Raw genomic sequence first — 19232 nt, forward strand, 5'->3', positions numbered from 1 at the left:
CCACTCCCTGTGCTCCATGGCTGCTAACATACAGGCCCTTGTTGACACCAGAGCGGGCATCCAGGACTGGCAGCGCCAGGTGTTGGGGGGTCCTTGGTGGTTGGCTCTGCTCACACCCCTGTCCCATGGAGAAGCACCCCGAGGGAGGAGGAGGTGTTGGGGCCTGTGCCGGTGATTCCTGCAGGGGATTCCCGGAACAGCACAGCACCTCAGACTACCCCCCCTCCTGTCCCTGGTGTATCTGGTGGGCAGCGGGCAGAACAGGGTGGCACCACGCCACCTGGGACATCCGAGGAACAGCTGGGCCCATCCAGGCCGGTCCGCCCCAGGAGACATGCGCCAACGGAAACCTTTGTCGCAGGGCAGGGGTCACAGCAGTTCGCCTCCACTCCTGCTGTACCGTCTGGGGAACCACCTAGGTGTAGTGTTAGGGCCCGTAAGGCCAGGAAGTTAGGCATCAGTTAAGTTGGCATGGGTGAAGGGCACTGTTTAGTTACAGGGGCTGGGGCGCAGACTGTATATACCGATGTTAACACCACTGAAAGCTGCCTCTGTGCTCTGTCTGATGGGTGTCGGGGTGGGGTGGTCAGTGCTGGTCAGTGGGAGTGGGGGATGGTGGACGAGTGAGGCCCAGTGGGTGGACCGTGCAGCCCCCCCCCTTCCCCCAACCGCCCCCATCACACTGTCCCCAGCGATTTGACAGGGCCATGAGATGGACTGGCCAGCTCGCATGCAGGGATCACCCAGGTGGAAGGTGTTACTGTGGGCATGGGTCAGACATTGCCTCACGATGTGGAGCACGAAGCTCATCGCAGAGCGGGCTGTCATCATCCTCCATCCCATGGACCAGACCCGCAGTCACTGCCAACCCAGTGCCAGGCTCGTAGTGCCGCAGGTATATATAACGGATGGGGTGTGCATGCGGGTGGTTCAGTGGTGTGGGAGGTGAGGGTGGTCGGTGACGGTGTCTGGTGGTAAAGGGGTGTGGTATTGTGGTGTTCGTGCCTCTGCCGAGCAACCCCCCGCTTTAGTTGGTGAAACTTGTGTCGACTAATGTGTCCCGTGCTCGCTGGCCCTGGCGATAGCGTAGTGCGGCCTCCCGTGCCTGGCCAGCCCCCATATCCCGCACATTGTCCCCCTCATCCTCCTTATCTGATGAGGTCTGCCCTTGCTCCTCATCCTCCTTCAGCTGATCGCCCCTCTGCTGGGCTATATTGTGGAGGATGCAGCAGGCCACCATGATGCAGCCGACCCTCCTGGTTTGTACTGGAGGGGCCCTCCAGAGCGGTCCAGGCACCTGAAATGCATCTTCAGGACCCCTCTCCACCGAAGCACCTCTCCACCACACCCCTGGTGGCACAATGGGCATCATTGTAGCGGGTCTCTGCGACGGTCTGCAGCATCATCAGCCACGACCGTAACGGGTAACCCCCGGCAACCAGCCGCGCAGCCGGGGGAGGTGTCCCTCGAACCTGCCGGGGATCACAGATTGTGCCATCACGAAGGAGTCATGCACACTGCCCGGGAACCGGGTACAGACGTGCAGGATCCTCATCTGGTGGTCACAGACCACCTGAACGTTCATGGAGTGGTACCCCTCCCTCTACAGGTGGCCGTAGGGCGATGTGCATCCCATCGATGACCGCCAGGACACGGGGCATCCGGCGACGGCGGCAAAGCCCGCTGCCCAGGCATCCTGGTGGGCACGGTCCATAGGGTATTGAATGTGCCGGTCCTCAAGGGCATATAGGGCGCCAGTGATGGCACGGATGCACCTGTGCGCCGATGCTTGTGAAATTCCGAACAGGTCCCTACTTGGTGACTGGAACGACCCCGTCGCATAAAAGTGGAACGCCACTGTCACCTTAACGGTCACCAGAAGCGGGTGTCCACCCCACTCCCCTGCGGTGCCAGGTATGCCACCTTGTGGCAGATGTGTCGGACAGTCCCCTTGCTCATCCGCAGTCTCCTCCTGCATGCCCAGTTCGAGAGGTCCTCAAAGGACATGCGGCGCCGGTACACGCGGGGCCTCATCCGGTGCCTTCTTGGCACCACCACCACCTCCTCCTCCTCCTCCTCCTCGGCCAGCCGGGCGGGCGGCCCTCCAGCCTGAGCGGCTGCCACCTGCCCCTCTGCAGCCCGCCCCTCTGCTGCAGCCTCCGCCTCCTCTCTGAGCCGCCCCCGCTGATGCTGCCACAGGGCTGCATGCAGGGCAGCGGCCCCCGCCACGGCGGCCATCGCTGGTTGGTGACTAAACATGATAATCTGCAGGGGGTGAGGAGAGAAAATGTTATCATGACGCACACACCCGTGCACAACCAGGTGCGATGGGCTACATGGTGACCCCGGTTGTCACTGCGCACCCCAGCCACACATGTCCCCCATCCCCACACCCCGGCCCCATTGGTGCCCCCGGTCCTGGCGTCCGTACCTGCTGCCAGGGCCACCGTTTGATGGCACTGCGCTCACTGGGGCTGCCGTCGGTGTGGCCCTGGGTGGTCCCCCGGTGGGTGTCGCCGGTTGATTGGGGAGGGGGGCAGCACCCACCCATGCGGCCTTTTTCTCGGCGACGACCCAGGGGCTGGGGTGGATGGCCAGCAATATGGCCGCCATAATGGCGCTCGGTGCATGGGCACCACCCTGTCATGTCGGGGGCTCCCTGGCCGCTCAGCCTGTCCCCCACCTTTCCCCTCCCCTCCCCCGGCCCTGGCAGGCCCCCCACCCCTCGCAGAAAGCACGGCCGGTGTCCGATACGGGAGCCCGCAGTCCCCCCACGCCAACTCCGACCTCCTCTCGCAGCCGTCTCAGCCAGCACGCCGGCTTTACGATTTTTTGTCGGTGGTTAGAAGCACTCAGTCGGAAAATCGGCCCATCCGGGGTGCAGAATCGCTGAGGCCCCCAGAGAATCGGCCGGGGCAGATAATGAGATACCTTCTGTACTTCCAGGCCGCGCAGCGGGCGCCGCGATTTCGGCGCGTTGGGGGGTCCGGAGAATTCAAAATCGCCGTGAAACCGGCGTCAAGCCCGGTTTCGGCCTCGGAGCCGATTCTGCAGCTGATCACTTTTCGCGATTTCGGTGCGATGTCACAGGGAATCCAGCCCCAGAAACGTGAAGTGATACATGGTGGAATTATGCATTATGAGGAGGGGAAATTTGAAACGAATGGTACAGTTTTAATGGGGATGCAGGAAGGGGAGACCATGTGTTAAGACAGAAACCCATGAGGCACTGTGGACAATCCGCAGTAGCAGAATTGACCACATTCAGTAAACTCTTGGTCCAGCATACTCCTCATTCTACCATTCTGGATCACACCCTCTCTGGTGATAGGCGGTTAGTTGGCAGGAAGGATAAGATTGATGCCACAATAATGGGGGTTTAATTCCTATTCTAGCTGGGGTGGATTTGGGACCTGTCTCCTCGCCTATCCTTGGTGAACGTTGTGGGTTGGACTCGCCTTGGGGAAAATAATTCAAGAATAGGTAGCTGTGCACAAGTTTCAACAGTTTCGAGTGATTTGCACTCTGGCTTACAAGGAAAAGCCGACCAGAACCTTTTTCTTACCGGAAATCATAGTTGACAGCTGAAATCTGATAAGACTTTAATAATGATGCAAATTGTTCCCCAGTAGGCCACTCTTTTGTTCCTGCAATGTTGACAAATTCATCTTCAACTTTTGTCATCGCCTGAAAATGCAAAAAGAAAACAAATTATAAAGTAGCAGTTCTTGCAAGAAACGTAATAAAAATTAGCAGAAAGCATGGGACACACATTCATGGTTTGAAATGGATTCATTCCTTATGTCAGGAAGTGATCTGTGCAGCCCCGATCTCTGCAACCACCCCCCACCCCACCTTCTGGACCTTACCGTCCCAACCTTCTCGTGGCCCCTGGAACCCCACCCCCTCACCTCCCCCAAATGGGCAAGGTCCACCCGGGCCTCTGGCAGTGCCAACCTGTCACCTTAGCACTGCCAGCCAAGCACCCTGGCAGTGTCCCCAGAACCCAAGCAGTGCTACCCTGTGAGAACCACGGTACCAGGGGGAGTGCCAGCATACTATCCTTGTCTGACCCCGATCACCCAGGGGTCTCTAGTGAGACCCCCCACCCCTGAGGTGCCATCATGTCTGGTCCACGTTTATGGAAACCAATGCTAAACGATGCCCGGATGAGGTCTCGTCAGCAAGTTTAGCTCCCCACTGATGGAAACATTTCTAAGTGTAAGCTAAAGAGGGGAGAAACTCCCCAAGGCCCAGAAAATGACTAGGTATGGGTGAATCCAGGTCTGGATATCTCCCAAAAGCCAGTGGGAAATATCCCGCCAAACTCTCCCAAAATGACACTTGCAATGTTCCCAAAAAATGACTCATGGCAAGATCCTTTCGCTCCGCCCTCCTTGCGACCAGAGAATCCCACCCAAGGTCAATGGACTTTTCCATTAGCCGTGTCTCACCTGTGGCGATCTTGCGGCGGATGAGGCGGAAGAATCCAGCCCTAAGTGTCATTTTGGGTGGGTTTGATGGGGTTTTTGCACGGACTGTGACAGCAAGATAGTGACCTGTATTCACCCATACTTAGTGCAAAAAAACGAGTCCCTAAGAGAATCTCACCAGGTCTGGCATCCTCACCATCTGATTCGTCCGACTCAGGCCTCAGCTGCTCGCCATCTCCCAGCCAAAACACGAGGGTGGCAGCATGGAGACCTGCTTCTCATTGTGGTGATGCCGACATGGCCATGTTTCTCGACGCAGTGGATGAGAGCCGGGACACCCTGCCCCCCGAGGGGGTTAGAGAACCAGTAGCAGGGTGAACAATGCCACCTAGGAGACAGTGGCAGCTGCAGGGAGTGCAGGGAGCATGACATTGGGGACCGCTGTCCAATGTAGGAAGAAGATGAATGACCTCCTATGAGCTGCAAGGGTAAGCTACCACCTCTCTCCTGGCATCAGTCCCACCTGCCACCCTTCAATATCCCCAAACCCCTCTCTAATCCACTGGCTGGCACTACGCACTCTCCCAACATCCGATTCCCATCATCAGGACCCCTTGGCACTCACCAGCACAACCCCTTAATGTCTAGGTGCATTGTCCACGCATGCCATCTGCTCCAGACCCTCCTAACCGATCAAGCATGCGGCTCACAATGCCCTCCCTTTGTACCTGCAGGGGAAAGTAGCCCATAATAAGTGGGAAAGGGCGAAGATGGGAGTGGGGCAAAGATGGGGGGGGGGATGCCAGAGATTTGAGTCCTCACCCCTTTATGAGGAAAGGGCGCTGGAGGTCGCAGAGTTGCTTAAAGAGAGAGCAATGATTGACAGCAAGGTCGGCCTGTTCCATTGAGGTGAGGATCGAGTACTGTCCCCTCATCCAGATAATCTGTCTCAAATGATGTCCCACAAAATTATCCTTCTCTTTCACTGACCAGGTGCCCATTGTCTTGCAGGATCATCATCTCATGAGGCTGGGCCATTCGGAGTCCTATCCTGACCACCATCCAAGAAAACACCTCGGAGGAGAACTCCGATGAAATCACCAGAATGCAGAACAGTTATCACCCGCACCTTTCACCAGCGCAGAGACACATCTCGCTGCACGACATTAGTGGACAGGCTTTGGGGGCAGTATCTGGTGAGCACCTCACATGTGCTGTTGCAGATCAGGTGCAGGCAAGAACATCCACGAGAGATAGCAGTCAGAGGTCGGCCAGATCTCAGGACTCAGCTGAGTCCCAGCCAGGTGTCAAGCCTCTGGACAAGATTCTCTCAGAGCTGATACGGATGATACGACACAGCCTTGAGATTCAGGAGGTAATGTCAGCGACATTCCACTGAATGCAAGGCCGATTGGAGGAGTCCCAAAGCCTTCAGGTTCTGACATTGCGTGGCACCGAGGCCAACACTGCGAGGGTGGTGACCGCAGTGGAAAACCTGGAGTACGGTGTCCGAGTCATGAGTGGTAGTGTCAAGGCCGTTACTCAGTCTGTGACGACCATGGCTGAGGACCTCGACACCATGTCTCAGTTGCTGAGGGACATGTCACAGGCACAGATGCACATTATCGAGACACTCCAGAGCGTGGTCCAGTCACTAAGGACCATCACTGATGACAGTGACACCATGGTACAGACAATGGGGAGCCTCCAAGACTGGCAGTTCCAAATCACTCATCGGCCCCTGGAGCTCACTCCAGCTGTTCCATAACCAAAAGCCCCGGATGCAGACCATCGTGAGGATGGGTGTGAGCACGCTGTCAGCAGAAAGACAGGAGTCAGACTTAATTAGATCCTGAGTAGCATCAGAGGAGCACTCCAGAAGAGCACCCTAACCGAGGTCCACTTCCCCACCCTATCCTTGCCACCCCACCTAACCTTTGGACACGAGGGAGCAATTTAGCATAGTCAATCCACCTAAAATGTACATCTTTGGACTGTGAGAGGAAACCGGAGCACCCGAAGGAAACCCACACAGGCATGGGGAGAACGTGCAAGCTCCACACAGATAGTCACCCAAGGCTGGAATTGAACCCGGGTCCCTCACGCTGTGAGGAAGCATGCTAACCACTGTGCCACCATGCCGGCTTTGTCCCCGGCGAGCCAACCCGCCATCCTGGGGTGATCCTCGAAGACACCAGGGATCTCCGAGTGTCCCAGGATGTAGCTATCGTGCACACTCCAAAGATAGCGGGCACAAATGTGTATGATTCTCAGCTAGTGGCCACACACGGTCTGAACATTCAGGGAGTTGAACCCCTTCCGGTTTATATAGGGAACTCCCTGATGCCCCTGTATTCGCAAGGCAACATGCGTGCCATCGCTGGCTCCCTGGAGCTGGGGCATTCCGGCATTGGAAGCGAATCCTGAAGCTCGGGCATCTTAGTGGGCCTGGTGCAGGTCGAAGGTGATATATTCGGATGCCTAGGCATACAGAGCATCAGTCATTTCCCAGTTGCAGCTGCGGTAAGTGGCTGCGAAATGCCACTAAGGTCCCAGCTTGAGCCCTGGATTGACCCGGTGGTGTAGATATTTAGGGCTGCAGCAAACCTTCACGGCAACCAGGAGCAGGTATCCTCCTCCAAGTGGCGCCATGTCCGCGAGGCGTTGTCTCTCTGTTGAGACGCAGTCTTCTGCAGCATATTCAGTCGTCACTTCTTTGAAGAACCAACAACTCTGTACACCCTGGCACGCTGCTGGCCTTCCCTTCTGGCCCCCTCCTCAATCTGATGGGCAGCCAGGTTTTGAGGTTGTGCGGCTGTCGTCCGCACATATGGTGCCACCTCCAGCCTGCGATGACCCTGCTGCCTCAGCTGCCTCAGATGGCATCTGTCCGCCTCAGCTGCAGCAAACACAGTGGGGGCAGCCTCCAGTAGACCAACTCCAGCAAACATTTTTGTATCTGGAAAGAATTGCAGAAGAATTGTTTGCATTGGAGTGCTGAATTTGGGTGCATTTGAGTGCTATAGTGAGAGTTTGGTGACTGAGGGAGTTAGGTGAGGAGGGAGTAAGGTGCTCCTTTCATTTCATTTCCTCAAAGAGCGAGAAGGGAGCCGGGAGCCGAGAGTGCAGCTGACTGGGAGTCGAGTCGGAGGGCGGAGTTCCAGTTGGTTCACAGGGCAGCTACATTCGGTAAGGTAAGAGTTGTTTGTTTTGCTCGTGTTTTTTTGGAGGCAGCCAGCTATCTTTGTATCATTTAGCAGAATCACCAATTTAAGAGGGTTCACGAGAGAGTAGCAGCAGTATATATATATAATTTTTTTAAGGGCCTAATGGGAGTTTAATCTTTTTTTTCCTTTTAAATCTGTTTGGGAATTCAGATCAGAGGGGATGGAGGCTAGGGCAGTTGCATGCTCCTCCTGTAGGATGTGGGTAGTGAGGGACACCACTGGTGCCCCCACTGACTACACCAGCGGGAAGTGCACCCAACTCCAGCTCCTCCGAGACCGCGTTAGGGAACTGGAGCTGGAGCTGGATGAACCTCGGATCATCCGGGAGGCAGAGGGGGTGGTAGAGAGGAGTTACAGGGTTGTAGCCACACCCAAGGTGCAGGACAAGAGTAGCAGGGTTACATCAGGGGAAGGAAAAAGAACGGGCAGACAGTGCAGGGATCCCTCGTGGCCGTTCCCCTTCAAAACAATATACCGTTTTGGATGCTGTTGGGGGGGGATGACCTACCGGGGGGAACGCCCCAACGGCCAGGTCTCTGGCACTGAGCCTGGCTCTGTGGCTCAGAAGGGGAGGGGGGGTGGGAGAATAGAAAAGCAACAGTGATAGGATAATAAATGGTTTGGGGAACGGATAGGAGATTCTGTGGTCACGAACGAGACTCCCGGAAGGTATGTTGCTTCCCGGTTGCCAGGGTCAGTGATAGGAATCGACTATTTCCTGATAGATCTGATAGGTAAAAGAAGGCTATTTAGTGTAAATATTAAGGCCCAGTTTTAATATCCATTTTAAATTGAGGATTTCAGCACTCATAACCTCAGGTCATGATAAAACACATAGCTTCAACAGACACACAAAAAGCCTGACACATGCAAAATCTAATTAGAGATTAAAACAACATTTTTACTGGGCAAAGATGAAAAAGCTATTGTTCTAACAAACATATTTTCAAAGACAGTTTGACATTAAGAAATGAGCTGTACCAGTAATCTGATCAAGGACAAAGCAGGCTCCATAGCAACATGAAGGCACTATTGTTCATAATGTGGATAAAGCGAAGTCAGCAGAAAACCAGTAAAAACTAGTCTTGATAATAGCACAGAATCGCATTCCATAACACACACAAATATTCAAACATGAAACATTCAGAATTTTTGTTGCACCTTAAGGATTGACAGCTAACCGTCAAATCAAATACATTTGATTCTAACCCAAACCAATTAGGACGACGTAGAGGTGTAGATAGGTGGCTCAAGATAGATAAGGTTTCCTAGAAACATGATGGTCCGTACGGCCATCTTTATTCCGGGATCATCCTATACTTTGATCTAAACTATTTGCTATCTCTATTTTTCATATTTTCACTTTTCCACTCTAACTCTTGAAGTAAATGCAAGCTGTTTTGCCGTAAGCAAGAAACCATTTCTGTATTATTTTGAAAGTTAAATTGTTTATAAGTTACTTCTCTTTAAGTCCTTTTGCTAGCCAGACTTTATTGAGACTAGATTTAAGTTTCTCTCAATTGTAATCAAATAGAGGCAATAAAGATTCTTGTTTGCATCCGAGAAGTTTAACTCAAATTTCTACTGAATTTTAGTGTCGCAAGACCTCACTAATTCCGCATGGTAGATCTAATCAGTCAGAGATGTCTCAGATCGAGTCTACAGGATTCTTAAGGGGGAGGGGGAGCACCCAGCAGTTGTGGTGCACATAGGCACCAATGACATAGCTGAGAAAAAGGATGAGGATCAAAAAGGTGATTTGGGGCAGCAAGGTAGCACAAGTGGATAGCACTGTGGCTTCACAGCGCCAGGGTCCCAGGCTCGATTCCCTGCTGGGTAATTGTTTGTGCGGAGGCTGCACGTTCTCCCTGTGTCTGCGTGGGTTTCCTCCGGGTGCTCCAGTTTCCTCCCACAGTCCAAAGACGTGCGGGTTAGGTGGATTGGCTATGATAAATTGCCCTCAGTGACCAAAAAGGTTCGGCGGGGTTATTGGGTTACGAGGAAAGGGTGGAAGTGAAGGCTTAAGTGGGTCAGTGCAGACTCGATGGGCCGAATGGCCTCTTTCTGCACTGTATGCATGTATGTATGTTCTGGGGAGTTAGGGTGGAAGCTAAAGAGCAGGATAAGCAGAGTAGTAATCTCAGGATTGCTACCGGTGCCACGTGCAAGTGAGGCAAGGAACAGAGAGTGAGTGCAGCTGAACACGTGTCTACAGGGCTGGTGCAGGAGGGAAGGCTTCAGATATGTGGATCATTGGGATATCTTCTGGGGAAGGTGGGACCTGTACATGAAGGACAGATTGCACCTAAACTGGAGGGGCACCAATATCCAGGGTGGGAGGTTTGCTAGAGCTCTTCGGGAGGGTTTAAACTAGTTTGGCAGGGGGATGGGAACCAGAGCTATGGATCAGAGGATAGGGTTGCTGTTGATCAGGCAGAAATAGTATGCAGCGAGTCTGTGAGGAAGGGTAGACTGTTGATAGGGCAAAGTTGCACTCAGTGGAATGGGTTAAAATGTGTCTGTTTCAATGCAAGGAGTGTCAGGAATGAGGGCGATTAACCGAGAGCATGGATCAGTACTTGGAACTACAATGTTGTGGCCAATATGGAGACATGGATTTCACAGGGGCAGGAATATTTGCTAGATGTTCCGGGGTTTAGATGTTTTCAGAAGAATAGGGAGGGAGGTAAAAGAGGAGGGAGAGTGTCACTGTTAATTAGGGAGTGCATCACAGCTGCAGAAAAGGAGGTAGTTGAGGAGGATGTGCCTACTGAGTCAGTATGGGTGGAAGTCAGAAACAAGAAAGGAGCAGTCACTTTATTGGGAGTTTTCTATAGATCCGCCAATAGCAGCAGAGAGATAGAGGGACAGATTGGGTGGCAGATCTTGGAAAAGGGCAGAAATAACAGAGTTGTTGTCATGGGTGAATTGAAGGGGTGTAGGTTAGGTTGATCTCAGATTAGGATAAAAGGTCGGCACAACATCGTGGGTCGAAGCGCCTGCACTGTGCTGTACTATAAGACCATAAGACATAGGAGCGGAAGTAAGACCATTCGGCCCATCGAGTCCACTCCACCATTCAACCATGGCTGATTTCAACTCCATTTACCCGCTCTCTCTCCATAGCCCTTAATTCCTCGAGAAATCAAGAATTTATCAACTTCTGTCTTAAAGACACTCAACGTCCTGGCCTCCACCGCCCTCTGTGGCAATGAATTCCACAGACCCACCACTCTCTGGCTGAAGAAATTTCTCCTCATCTCTGTTCTAAAATGACTCCCTTTTATTCTAAGGCTGTGCCCCCGAGTCCTAGTCTCCCCTGCTAATGGAAACAACTTCCCTACGTCCACCCTATCTAAGTACTGTTCTATGTTCTATGTTCTATATGTAAGAGTGAGTTTGGGAATTTGAAGCTGGGTGGCAATTGAGGCTGAGTGGGGAAGAGTTGTCTTTTATCCTTTGATTTATTGCACAAATTTCCAGACAGTGGCCTTGTCCTGCTGCAGGTGACTACAAGGGAGAGAACTGATTGGTGAGTCGCAGGTAAGGCAGGTAAGTCCTTCATATCGGGCAGCACGGTAGCATTGTGGATAGCACAATTGCTTCACAGCTCCAGTGTCCCAGGTTCGATTCCGGCTTGGGTCTCTGTCTGTGCGGAGTCTGCACATCCTCCCTGTGTGTGCGTGGGTTTCCTCCGGGTGCTCCGGTTTCCTCCCACAGTCCAAAGATGTGCAGGTTAGGTGGATTGGCCATGATAAATTGCCCTTAGTGTCCAAAATTGCTCTTAGTGTTGGGTGGGGTTACTGGTTTATGGGGATAGGGTGGGGTGTTGACCTTGGGTAGGATGCTCTTTCCAAGAGCTGGTGCAGACTCGACGGGTTGAATGGCCTCCTTCTGCACTGTAAATTCTATGATGTCGGGAGCGGAGCTGAGTGGGAGAAATTGGGACTGCAGTCTCAGGAAGTAAGTGATATTTGTGTCTCTGTCTCTTTGTGTTTTCAAATTGTGGGAGGGGGAACAAATTGACATCACAGTAAAGCTGTGACTTGATTGGCTGGTAGGAAATCAGTGCTAAATTTGAAATAAACACATTGAAAAAACGAATTTAAACTAATTACTTAACTGGGTAGATGAGTAACTAAACCTGAGGGCAGAGATTAGTATTGAGCATTTAAATTTTACAGTAAAAAAATCTGGTGCCAGGGACCAGATAGTTAATCATAACTTAATCTAATAACGATTTAAGTGATTATTTTGAATTAATTAACTAGTGCTTAAATGTCACTCAGCGGGATGCAATGCTCTGTGCGATGTGGCAGATCCATGACACTTCCAGCGTTCCGGTTGACTACGTCTGTAGCAAATATAACCAATGGCAGCTCCTCACAGACCGCGTGTTTCGGTTGGAGCAGCAGCTGGATGCACTTAGGAGCTTGCAGGTGGTGGAAAGCGTCATAGATAGGAGTTATAGAGACGTGGTCACATCCAAGGTGCAGGCAGAGAGATGGGTGATCGCTAGAAAGGACAGCAGTGCAGGAATCCCCTGTGGATGTCCCCCTCTCCACGGGTTTACCGTGTTCGATACTGTTGTGGGGGGATAGCCTATCAGGGGAAAACAACAACAGCAGCCTGAACAGTGGCACCACAACTGGCTCTGTTGCTCAGAAGGGGAGGGCAAAATGCAGCTGAGTGGCATTTATCTGGCAAGTCATGCTATAGTTGTATAGAACCTTGGTAAGGCCACACTTGGAATACTGCACTAAATTCTGGTCGCCACACTACCAGAAGGATGTGGAGGCTTTGGAGAGGGTGCAGAGAAGGTTTACCAGGATGTTGCCTGGTCTGGAAGGTGTTGGCTAAGTGGAGGGGCTGAATAGACTCAGACTGTTTTCATTGGAAAGACGGAAGTTGAGGGGTGACCTGTTAGAGGTCGACAAGATTATGAGGGGCATGTATAGATTGGATGGGCAGGCACTCTTTCCCAGGGTGGAGGGGTCAGTCACCAGGGGGCATAGATTTAAGGACCATGGGGCACGGTTTAGAGGAGATGTGCGAGGCAGGTTTTTTTACACAGAGGGTGGTTAGTGCCTGGAATGCATTGCCAGGGGAGGTTGTGAAAGCAGCACATTAATAGCGTTCAAAAGGCATCTTGACAAACACATGGATAGGATGGGTATAGAGGGATAAGGCACAAGGAAATGCTGAGGATTTTGACCAGGTTTAGTATCATGACTGGTACAGGCTTGGAGGGCCAAAGGGCGTGTTCCTATCCCGTATTGTTCTTTGTTCTTTGAGAGAAACTTACAATCAGTTAGGTCTTCCATCCTGGGACCAGCTATAATAATAATAATAATCTTTATTGTCACAAGTAGGCTTACATTAACACTGCAATGAAGTTACTCTGAAAAGCCCCTAGTCACCACATTCTGGCGCCTGTTCGGGTACAGAGGGAGAATTCAGAATGTCCAATTCACCTGGGCAGGACTGGAACCAATGTCCTAGGGTGAGGGTTTGCTAGTGCTGTTGGGGAAGGTTTAAACTAATGTGGCAGGGGATGGAAACTGATGCAGGAAGTCTTGGGGAGTAAAGTGGGGACAGAAACAAAAGGCAGTAAGGGGAAAAGTGAAAAGCAGAGAAACCAAAGTCATAAATCAAAAGGGTCACAGTACAGAGTACTGAGACTGTTGTCATGTGAGAGTACCTTTAAGAAATGGATGTTTAAGCAATGTACCTTTATGAAATGGAGCTGATCATATTACTGAAGTGATGTCAGCGGGTGGGGGAAGCTGAGCTCACTTCTGCTTTTTTGAGTTTCAGCTTGAAAAGGCAGCTGGGAGTGTCTGTGTGTTTTGCTGAGAGCTGCAGGAAGAAACACAGAGCTGGACCGTTGATGTCTGCAATCCAAAGACTATAAATATATTGAATGTAACCAAATGTGTTTTTATTTTTGAAGGTTTGAAGTCTTTTGGATGTTTAAAGGAACAGTTTGAAGGATTATTTAGTGTTGTAGTCTTTTGGGGTTATCTTTGAAGTAATGGGTGTTAAGATATTCAATGTTTGTTTTTGAAAGGTTAACTTGAGTTCATAGAATAAACTCCGTGTGCTTCCCACACCACAATCTATTAAAAGTTGTGGGTCGGTTGAACTCCATGAAACACTTTGGGGTTCTGTCAACCCGGACCCATAACACTGTGGAGAAATCAGTTAATGGGTCCAGTAAGGCTAAGAGAAATAAAACACAGGGGGAGTGTACAAAACATGACTGGACAGATGGTCTGACAAAGCAGAGCAGAGAGCAAGGGAAGTCTAGATTAAACTGCATTTATTTCAATGCAAGAGGCCTGATGGGCAAGGCTGATGAACTCAAGGCATGGATGAGTACATGGGACTGGGATATTATAGCTATACTGAAACATGGCTAAGGGAGAGGCAGGACTGGCAGCTCAATGCTCCAGGGTACAAGATAGAACAGGAGGTAAGAGAGGAGGGGCAGTTGCGTTTTTGATTAGGGAGAATATCATGGCAGTACTGAGAGGGGATATATCCGAGGATTGACCCACTGAGTCTATATGGGTAGAACTGAAAATTAACAAGGGAGAGATCAGTTTGATAGGATTGTACTCCAGGCCGCCAAATAGTCAGCGGGAAATTGAGAAGAAAATATTTAAGGAGATTACAGATAGCTGCATGAAAAATAGTTGGGGACTTTAACTTTCCCAACATTGACTGGGACAGCCATAGCCTGAGGGGCTTGGATGGAGGTAAATTTGTTGAGTGTATTCAGGAGAAATTTCTCATTCAGTATGTGGATGGCCCGAGAGGGGGAAAAACTTGACCTCCTCTTGGAAATAAGGAACAGCAGGTGACAGAAGTGCTAGAGAAGCATCACTTTGGGACAGTAACCATAATTCAATTAGTTTTAAGTTAGCTATGAGGAATGATAGGTCTGGTCCAAAAGTTAACATTCTAAATTGGGGCAAGGCCAATTTTGATGGTATCAGGCAGGAACTTTCAAAGGTTGATTGGGGGAGTCTGTTAGCAGGCAAAGGGACTGCTGGTAAGTGGGAAGCTTTCAAAAGTGTGTTAACCGGTTCAGGATAAGTACATTCCTTTTGGAGTGAAGGACAAGGCTGGTAGAAGTAGGGAACGCTGGATTACTTGGGATATTGAGGCCCTGGTCAAAAATAAGAAGAAAGCATATGACATGAGTAGGCAGCTGGGATCAAGTGGATCCCTTGAAGAGTCTGGAGGTCGTCGGAGTAGAGTTGAAAGAAATCAGGAGGGCAAAAAGGGGACATGAGATTGCTTTGGCAGATAAGGCAAAGGAGAATCCAAAGAGCTTCTACAAATACAGACAGGGCAAAAGAGTAACTAGGGAGAGAGTAGGGCCTTTTAGGGATCTACAAGGTCATCTATGTGCGGATCCACAAGAGATGGGTTAGATCCTAAATAAATATTTTCATCGGTATTTACTGTAGAGAAAGGCATGAATGTTAGGGAGCTTGGGGAAATTAATAGTGATGTCTTGAGGAGTGTACACATTACAGAGAAGGAGGTGATGGAAGTCTTAAAACGCATTAAGATAGGTAAATCCTGATTAAGTGTATCCCAGGACGCCATGGGAGGCTAGGGAGGAAATTGTGAGTTCCCTAGCAGAGATATTTGAATCGTTAATAGCCACAGGTGAGGTACCTGAAGATTGGAGGGTAGCAAATGTTCTGCCTTTGTTTAAGAAACGCCGCAGGGAAAAGCCTGGGTACTACAGACCGGTGAGCCTAACGTCTGTGGTGGGTAAATTGTCAGAAGGTATTCTGATAGACAGGATCTACGGGCATTTAGAGAAGCAAGGACTGATTAAGGACAGCCAGCATGGCATTGTGAGTGGAAAATCATATCTCATGAATTTGATTGAGTTTTTTGAAGGGGTAACCAAGAAGGTAGATAAGGGCAGTGCAGTTGACGTTGCCTACATGGACTTTATCAAGGCCTTTGACAAGGTACAGCATGGTGCATAAGGTTAAATCTCATGGGATCCAAGGTGAGGTAGCCAATTGGATACAAAATTGGCTTGATGACAGAAGACAAAGGGTGGTTGTAGAGGGTTGTTTTTCAAACTGGAGGCCTGTGACCAACGGTGTGTCTCAGGGATCTGTGCTGCCTCCACTGTTATTTATATTAATGATTTGGATGAGAATTTAGGAGGCATGGTTCGTAAGTTTGCAGATGACACCAAGATTGATGGCATAGTGGACAGTAAAGATGATTATCGAGGATTGCAATGGGATCTTGATCAATTGGGCTAATGGGCCGATGAATGGCCGATGGAGTTTAATTCAGAGTTTAATTAATATAATGTGAGGTGATGTATTTTGGTAAATCGAATCGGGGCAGGACCTACTCAGTTAATGGCAGGATGTTGGGGAGAGTTCTAGAATAAAGAGGTCTACCTTCTTGGTTACCACTTCAAAAAACTCAATCAAATTTGTGATGTGATGATATGCATGTACACATCAATGTATATAGTTGTCTATCAGTGCACATAGTTATAGGTATTACCTCCGACCAACAGCTGGCTTTAGAGATCTATTGCCTGCATTAATCTGCATTCGGAGAGGCAGGGATTAATCGAGAACAGTCAGCATGGTTTTGTTAAGGGAAGGTCATGTCTGACAACTTGATTGAATTTTTCGAAGAAGTGACCAGATGTGTGACCAATGACTTTGACATAGTCTACTTGGACTTCAGCATCACTCTTGATAAGGCCCCACATGGGAGACTGATAACAAGGTTAAGTACCCATGGGATCCAAGGAAATTTGGCCAATTGGATCCAGAATTGGGTGAGCGGCAGGAAGCAGTAGGATGTTTTTCTGTCTGGAAGCTTGTGTCCAGTGATGTCCACAGGAATCAGTGTTGGGGCCCTTGCTGGTTGTGTTTTATATAAATGTTTTAGACATGAATACAGAAGGCAGGGAGTGGGGATATAGGGGTCTTTTTCAGGATGGCAACCGGTGACTAGTGGTGTACTTCAGGGGTCAGTGCTGGGACCACAACTTTTCACAATATACATTAATGATCTGGAGGAAGAAACTGAAGGCACGGTTGCAAGGTTTGCAGATGATACAAAGATCTGCAGAGGGGCAAGTAGTATTCAGAACGACTTGGTCAGGCTAGAAGAGTGGGCAAGGAAGTGGCAGATGGAATACAATGTGGAAAAGTGTGAGGTTATGCACTTTGGAAGGAGAAATGGAGGCATAGCCTATTTTCTAAATGGAAAGATGCTTAGGAAATCAGAAACACAAAGGGACTTGGGAGTCCTTGTTCACGATTCTCTTAAGGTTAATGTGTAGGTTCAGTTGGCAATTAGGAGGCAAATGCAATGTTAGCATTCATGTCGAGAGGGCTAGAATACAAGACCAGGGATGTACTTCTGGGGCTCTATAAGGCTCTGGTCAAACCCCATTTGGAGTATTGTGAGCAGTTTTGGGCCCCGTATCTAAGGAAGGATGCGCTGGCCTTGGAAAACGTCCAGAGGAGGTTCACAAGAATGATCTCTGGAATGAAGAGTTTGTCGTATGAGGAACGGTTGAGGACTCTGGGTCTGTACTCGTTGGAGTTTAGAAGGGTGCGGGCGGATCTTATTGAAACTTACAGGATGCTGCGTGGCCTGGATAGAGTGGACCTGGAGAGAATGTTTCCACTGGTAGGAAAAACAAGAAACAGAGTACACAATCTCAGACTAAAGGGGCGATCCTTTAAAACAGAGATGGTGAGGAATTTCTTCAGCCAGAGGGTGGTGAATCTGTGGAACTCTTTGCCGCAGAAGGCTGTGGAGGCCAAATCACTGAGTGTCTCGGAATTTCTTCAGCCAGAGGGTGGTGAATCTGTGGAACTCTTTGCCGCAGAAGGCTGTGGAGGCCAAATCAGAAGATAAAACAGAGAGCAATAGACTTTTGATCAGCAAGGAGATCAGGGGTTATGGGGAGAAGGCAGGACAATGGGGATGAGAAAAATATCAGCCATGATTGAATGGCGGAGCAGATGCGATGGGCCGAGAGGCCTAATTCTGCTCCTAGGTCTTATGGTTGATCAGTAAGTTCGCGGATGGAATGAAAATTGGTAGGGTGGTAAACAGGGAGGATGATAGCCTTAGATTAAAGGAGGATATTGTCAGGGTGGTCAGATGGGCTGGTCAGTGGCAAATCAAATTCAATCCAGATAAGTGTGAAGTGATGCACTTGGCAGGACAAAAAAGGCAAGGGAATATGTGATGAATGGTAGGATCCTGGGAAGCACCGAGGATCAGATGGGTCTTGGTATACATGTACACCAATCCCTTAAGGTAGCAAAGCAGATGGATGAAGTGGTTAAGAAGGCATATGCTACATATGCCTTTATTAGCTGAGGCATAGAGTTTAAGAGCAGGGAGGTTATGCTGGAACTGTATAAAACTTTGTAAGGCCACAGCTAAAGTATAGTGTGCAGTTCAGGAATCCACATTATAGGAGGGATGTAATATCACTGGAATGAGTGCAGAGGAGATTTACCAGGATGTTGCCTGGGCTGAGAGTTTTAGCTCTGAAGAGAGATTGGATAGACTGGGGTTGTTTTCCTCAAAGCAGAGGAGACTGAGATGCAACATGATTGAGATGTATAAAATTATGACGGCATGGATAGACAGGAAGAAACCTTTCCCTTGTTGGAAGGATCGATGACCAGGGGGCATAGATCATGGATCATAGAATTTACAGTGCAGAAGGAGGCCATTCGGCCCATCGAGTCTGCACCAGCTCTTGGAAAGAGCACCCTACCCAAGGTCAACGCCTACACCCTATCCCCATAACCCAGTAACCCCACCCAACACTAAGGACAATTTTGGACACTAAGAGCAATTTATCATGGCCAATCCACCTAACCTGCACATCTTTGGACTGTGGGAGGAAACCGGAGCACCCGGAAGAAACCCACGCACACACGGGGAGGATGTGCAGACTCCGCACAGACAGTGACCCAAGCCGGAATCGAACCTGGGACCCTGGAGCTGTGAAGCAATCTAAGGTAAAGGGCAGGAGGTTAAGAGGGGAGGTGAGGGAAAATGTTTTCACCCAGAGGGTGGTGGGAGTCTGGAACTCTCTGCCTGAAAGTGTGGTGGAGGCAGAAACCCTCAAAACATTTAAGTGTTTAGATGTGCACTTGCAATGTCAAGTCATACAAGGCTGTGGGAAAATTACTGGAAAACAAGATTAGAATAGTTAGAACAAAGAACAAAAAAAAGTACAGCACAGGAACAGGCCCTTCGGCCCTTCAATGCTGTGCCGATCATGATGTCCTAACTAAAAAAAAAACCTTCTGCCTTTACTCAGTCTGTATCCCTCTATTTCCTTCCCAGTCATGTACCCATTCAGATGCCTCTTAAATGTTGCTGATGTGCCTGCTTCCACCACATCCTCTGGCAGCGCATTCCAGGCACCCACCACTCTCTGCATGAAACCTTACCCCACACATCTCCCTTAAACTTTCCTCCTCTCACCTTGAACCTGTGCCTCCTTGTAATTGACACTTCCACCCTTGAA

At 50.0% G+C, this 19232-nt stretch overlaps 1 protein-coding gene across 2 annotated transcripts in view; it reads right to left on the reverse strand.

Annotated features, from left to right (window-relative positions):
- Positions 1 to 19232, reverse strand: part of LOC140429987 (ufm1-specific protease 2-like) — a 140236-nt gene that overhangs the window by 13922 nt on the left and 107082 nt on the right. For both annotated transcript variants that reach the window (XM_072517564.1, XM_072517563.1), the window contains one exon: positions 3566 to 3687. In XM_072517564.1, the coding sequence (XP_072373665.1) occupies positions 3566 to 3687 (122 nt within the window). The remainder of the gene's footprint in view (positions 1 to 3565; positions 3688 to 19232) is intronic.

The sequence above is a fragment of the Scyliorhinus torazame genome, chromosome 9 (assembly GCF_047496885.1).
Source record: "Scyliorhinus torazame isolate Kashiwa2021f chromosome 9, sScyTor2.1, whole genome shotgun sequence".
Taxonomy (NCBI): Eukaryota; Metazoa; Chordata; class Chondrichthyes; order Carcharhiniformes; family Scyliorhinidae; genus Scyliorhinus; species Scyliorhinus torazame.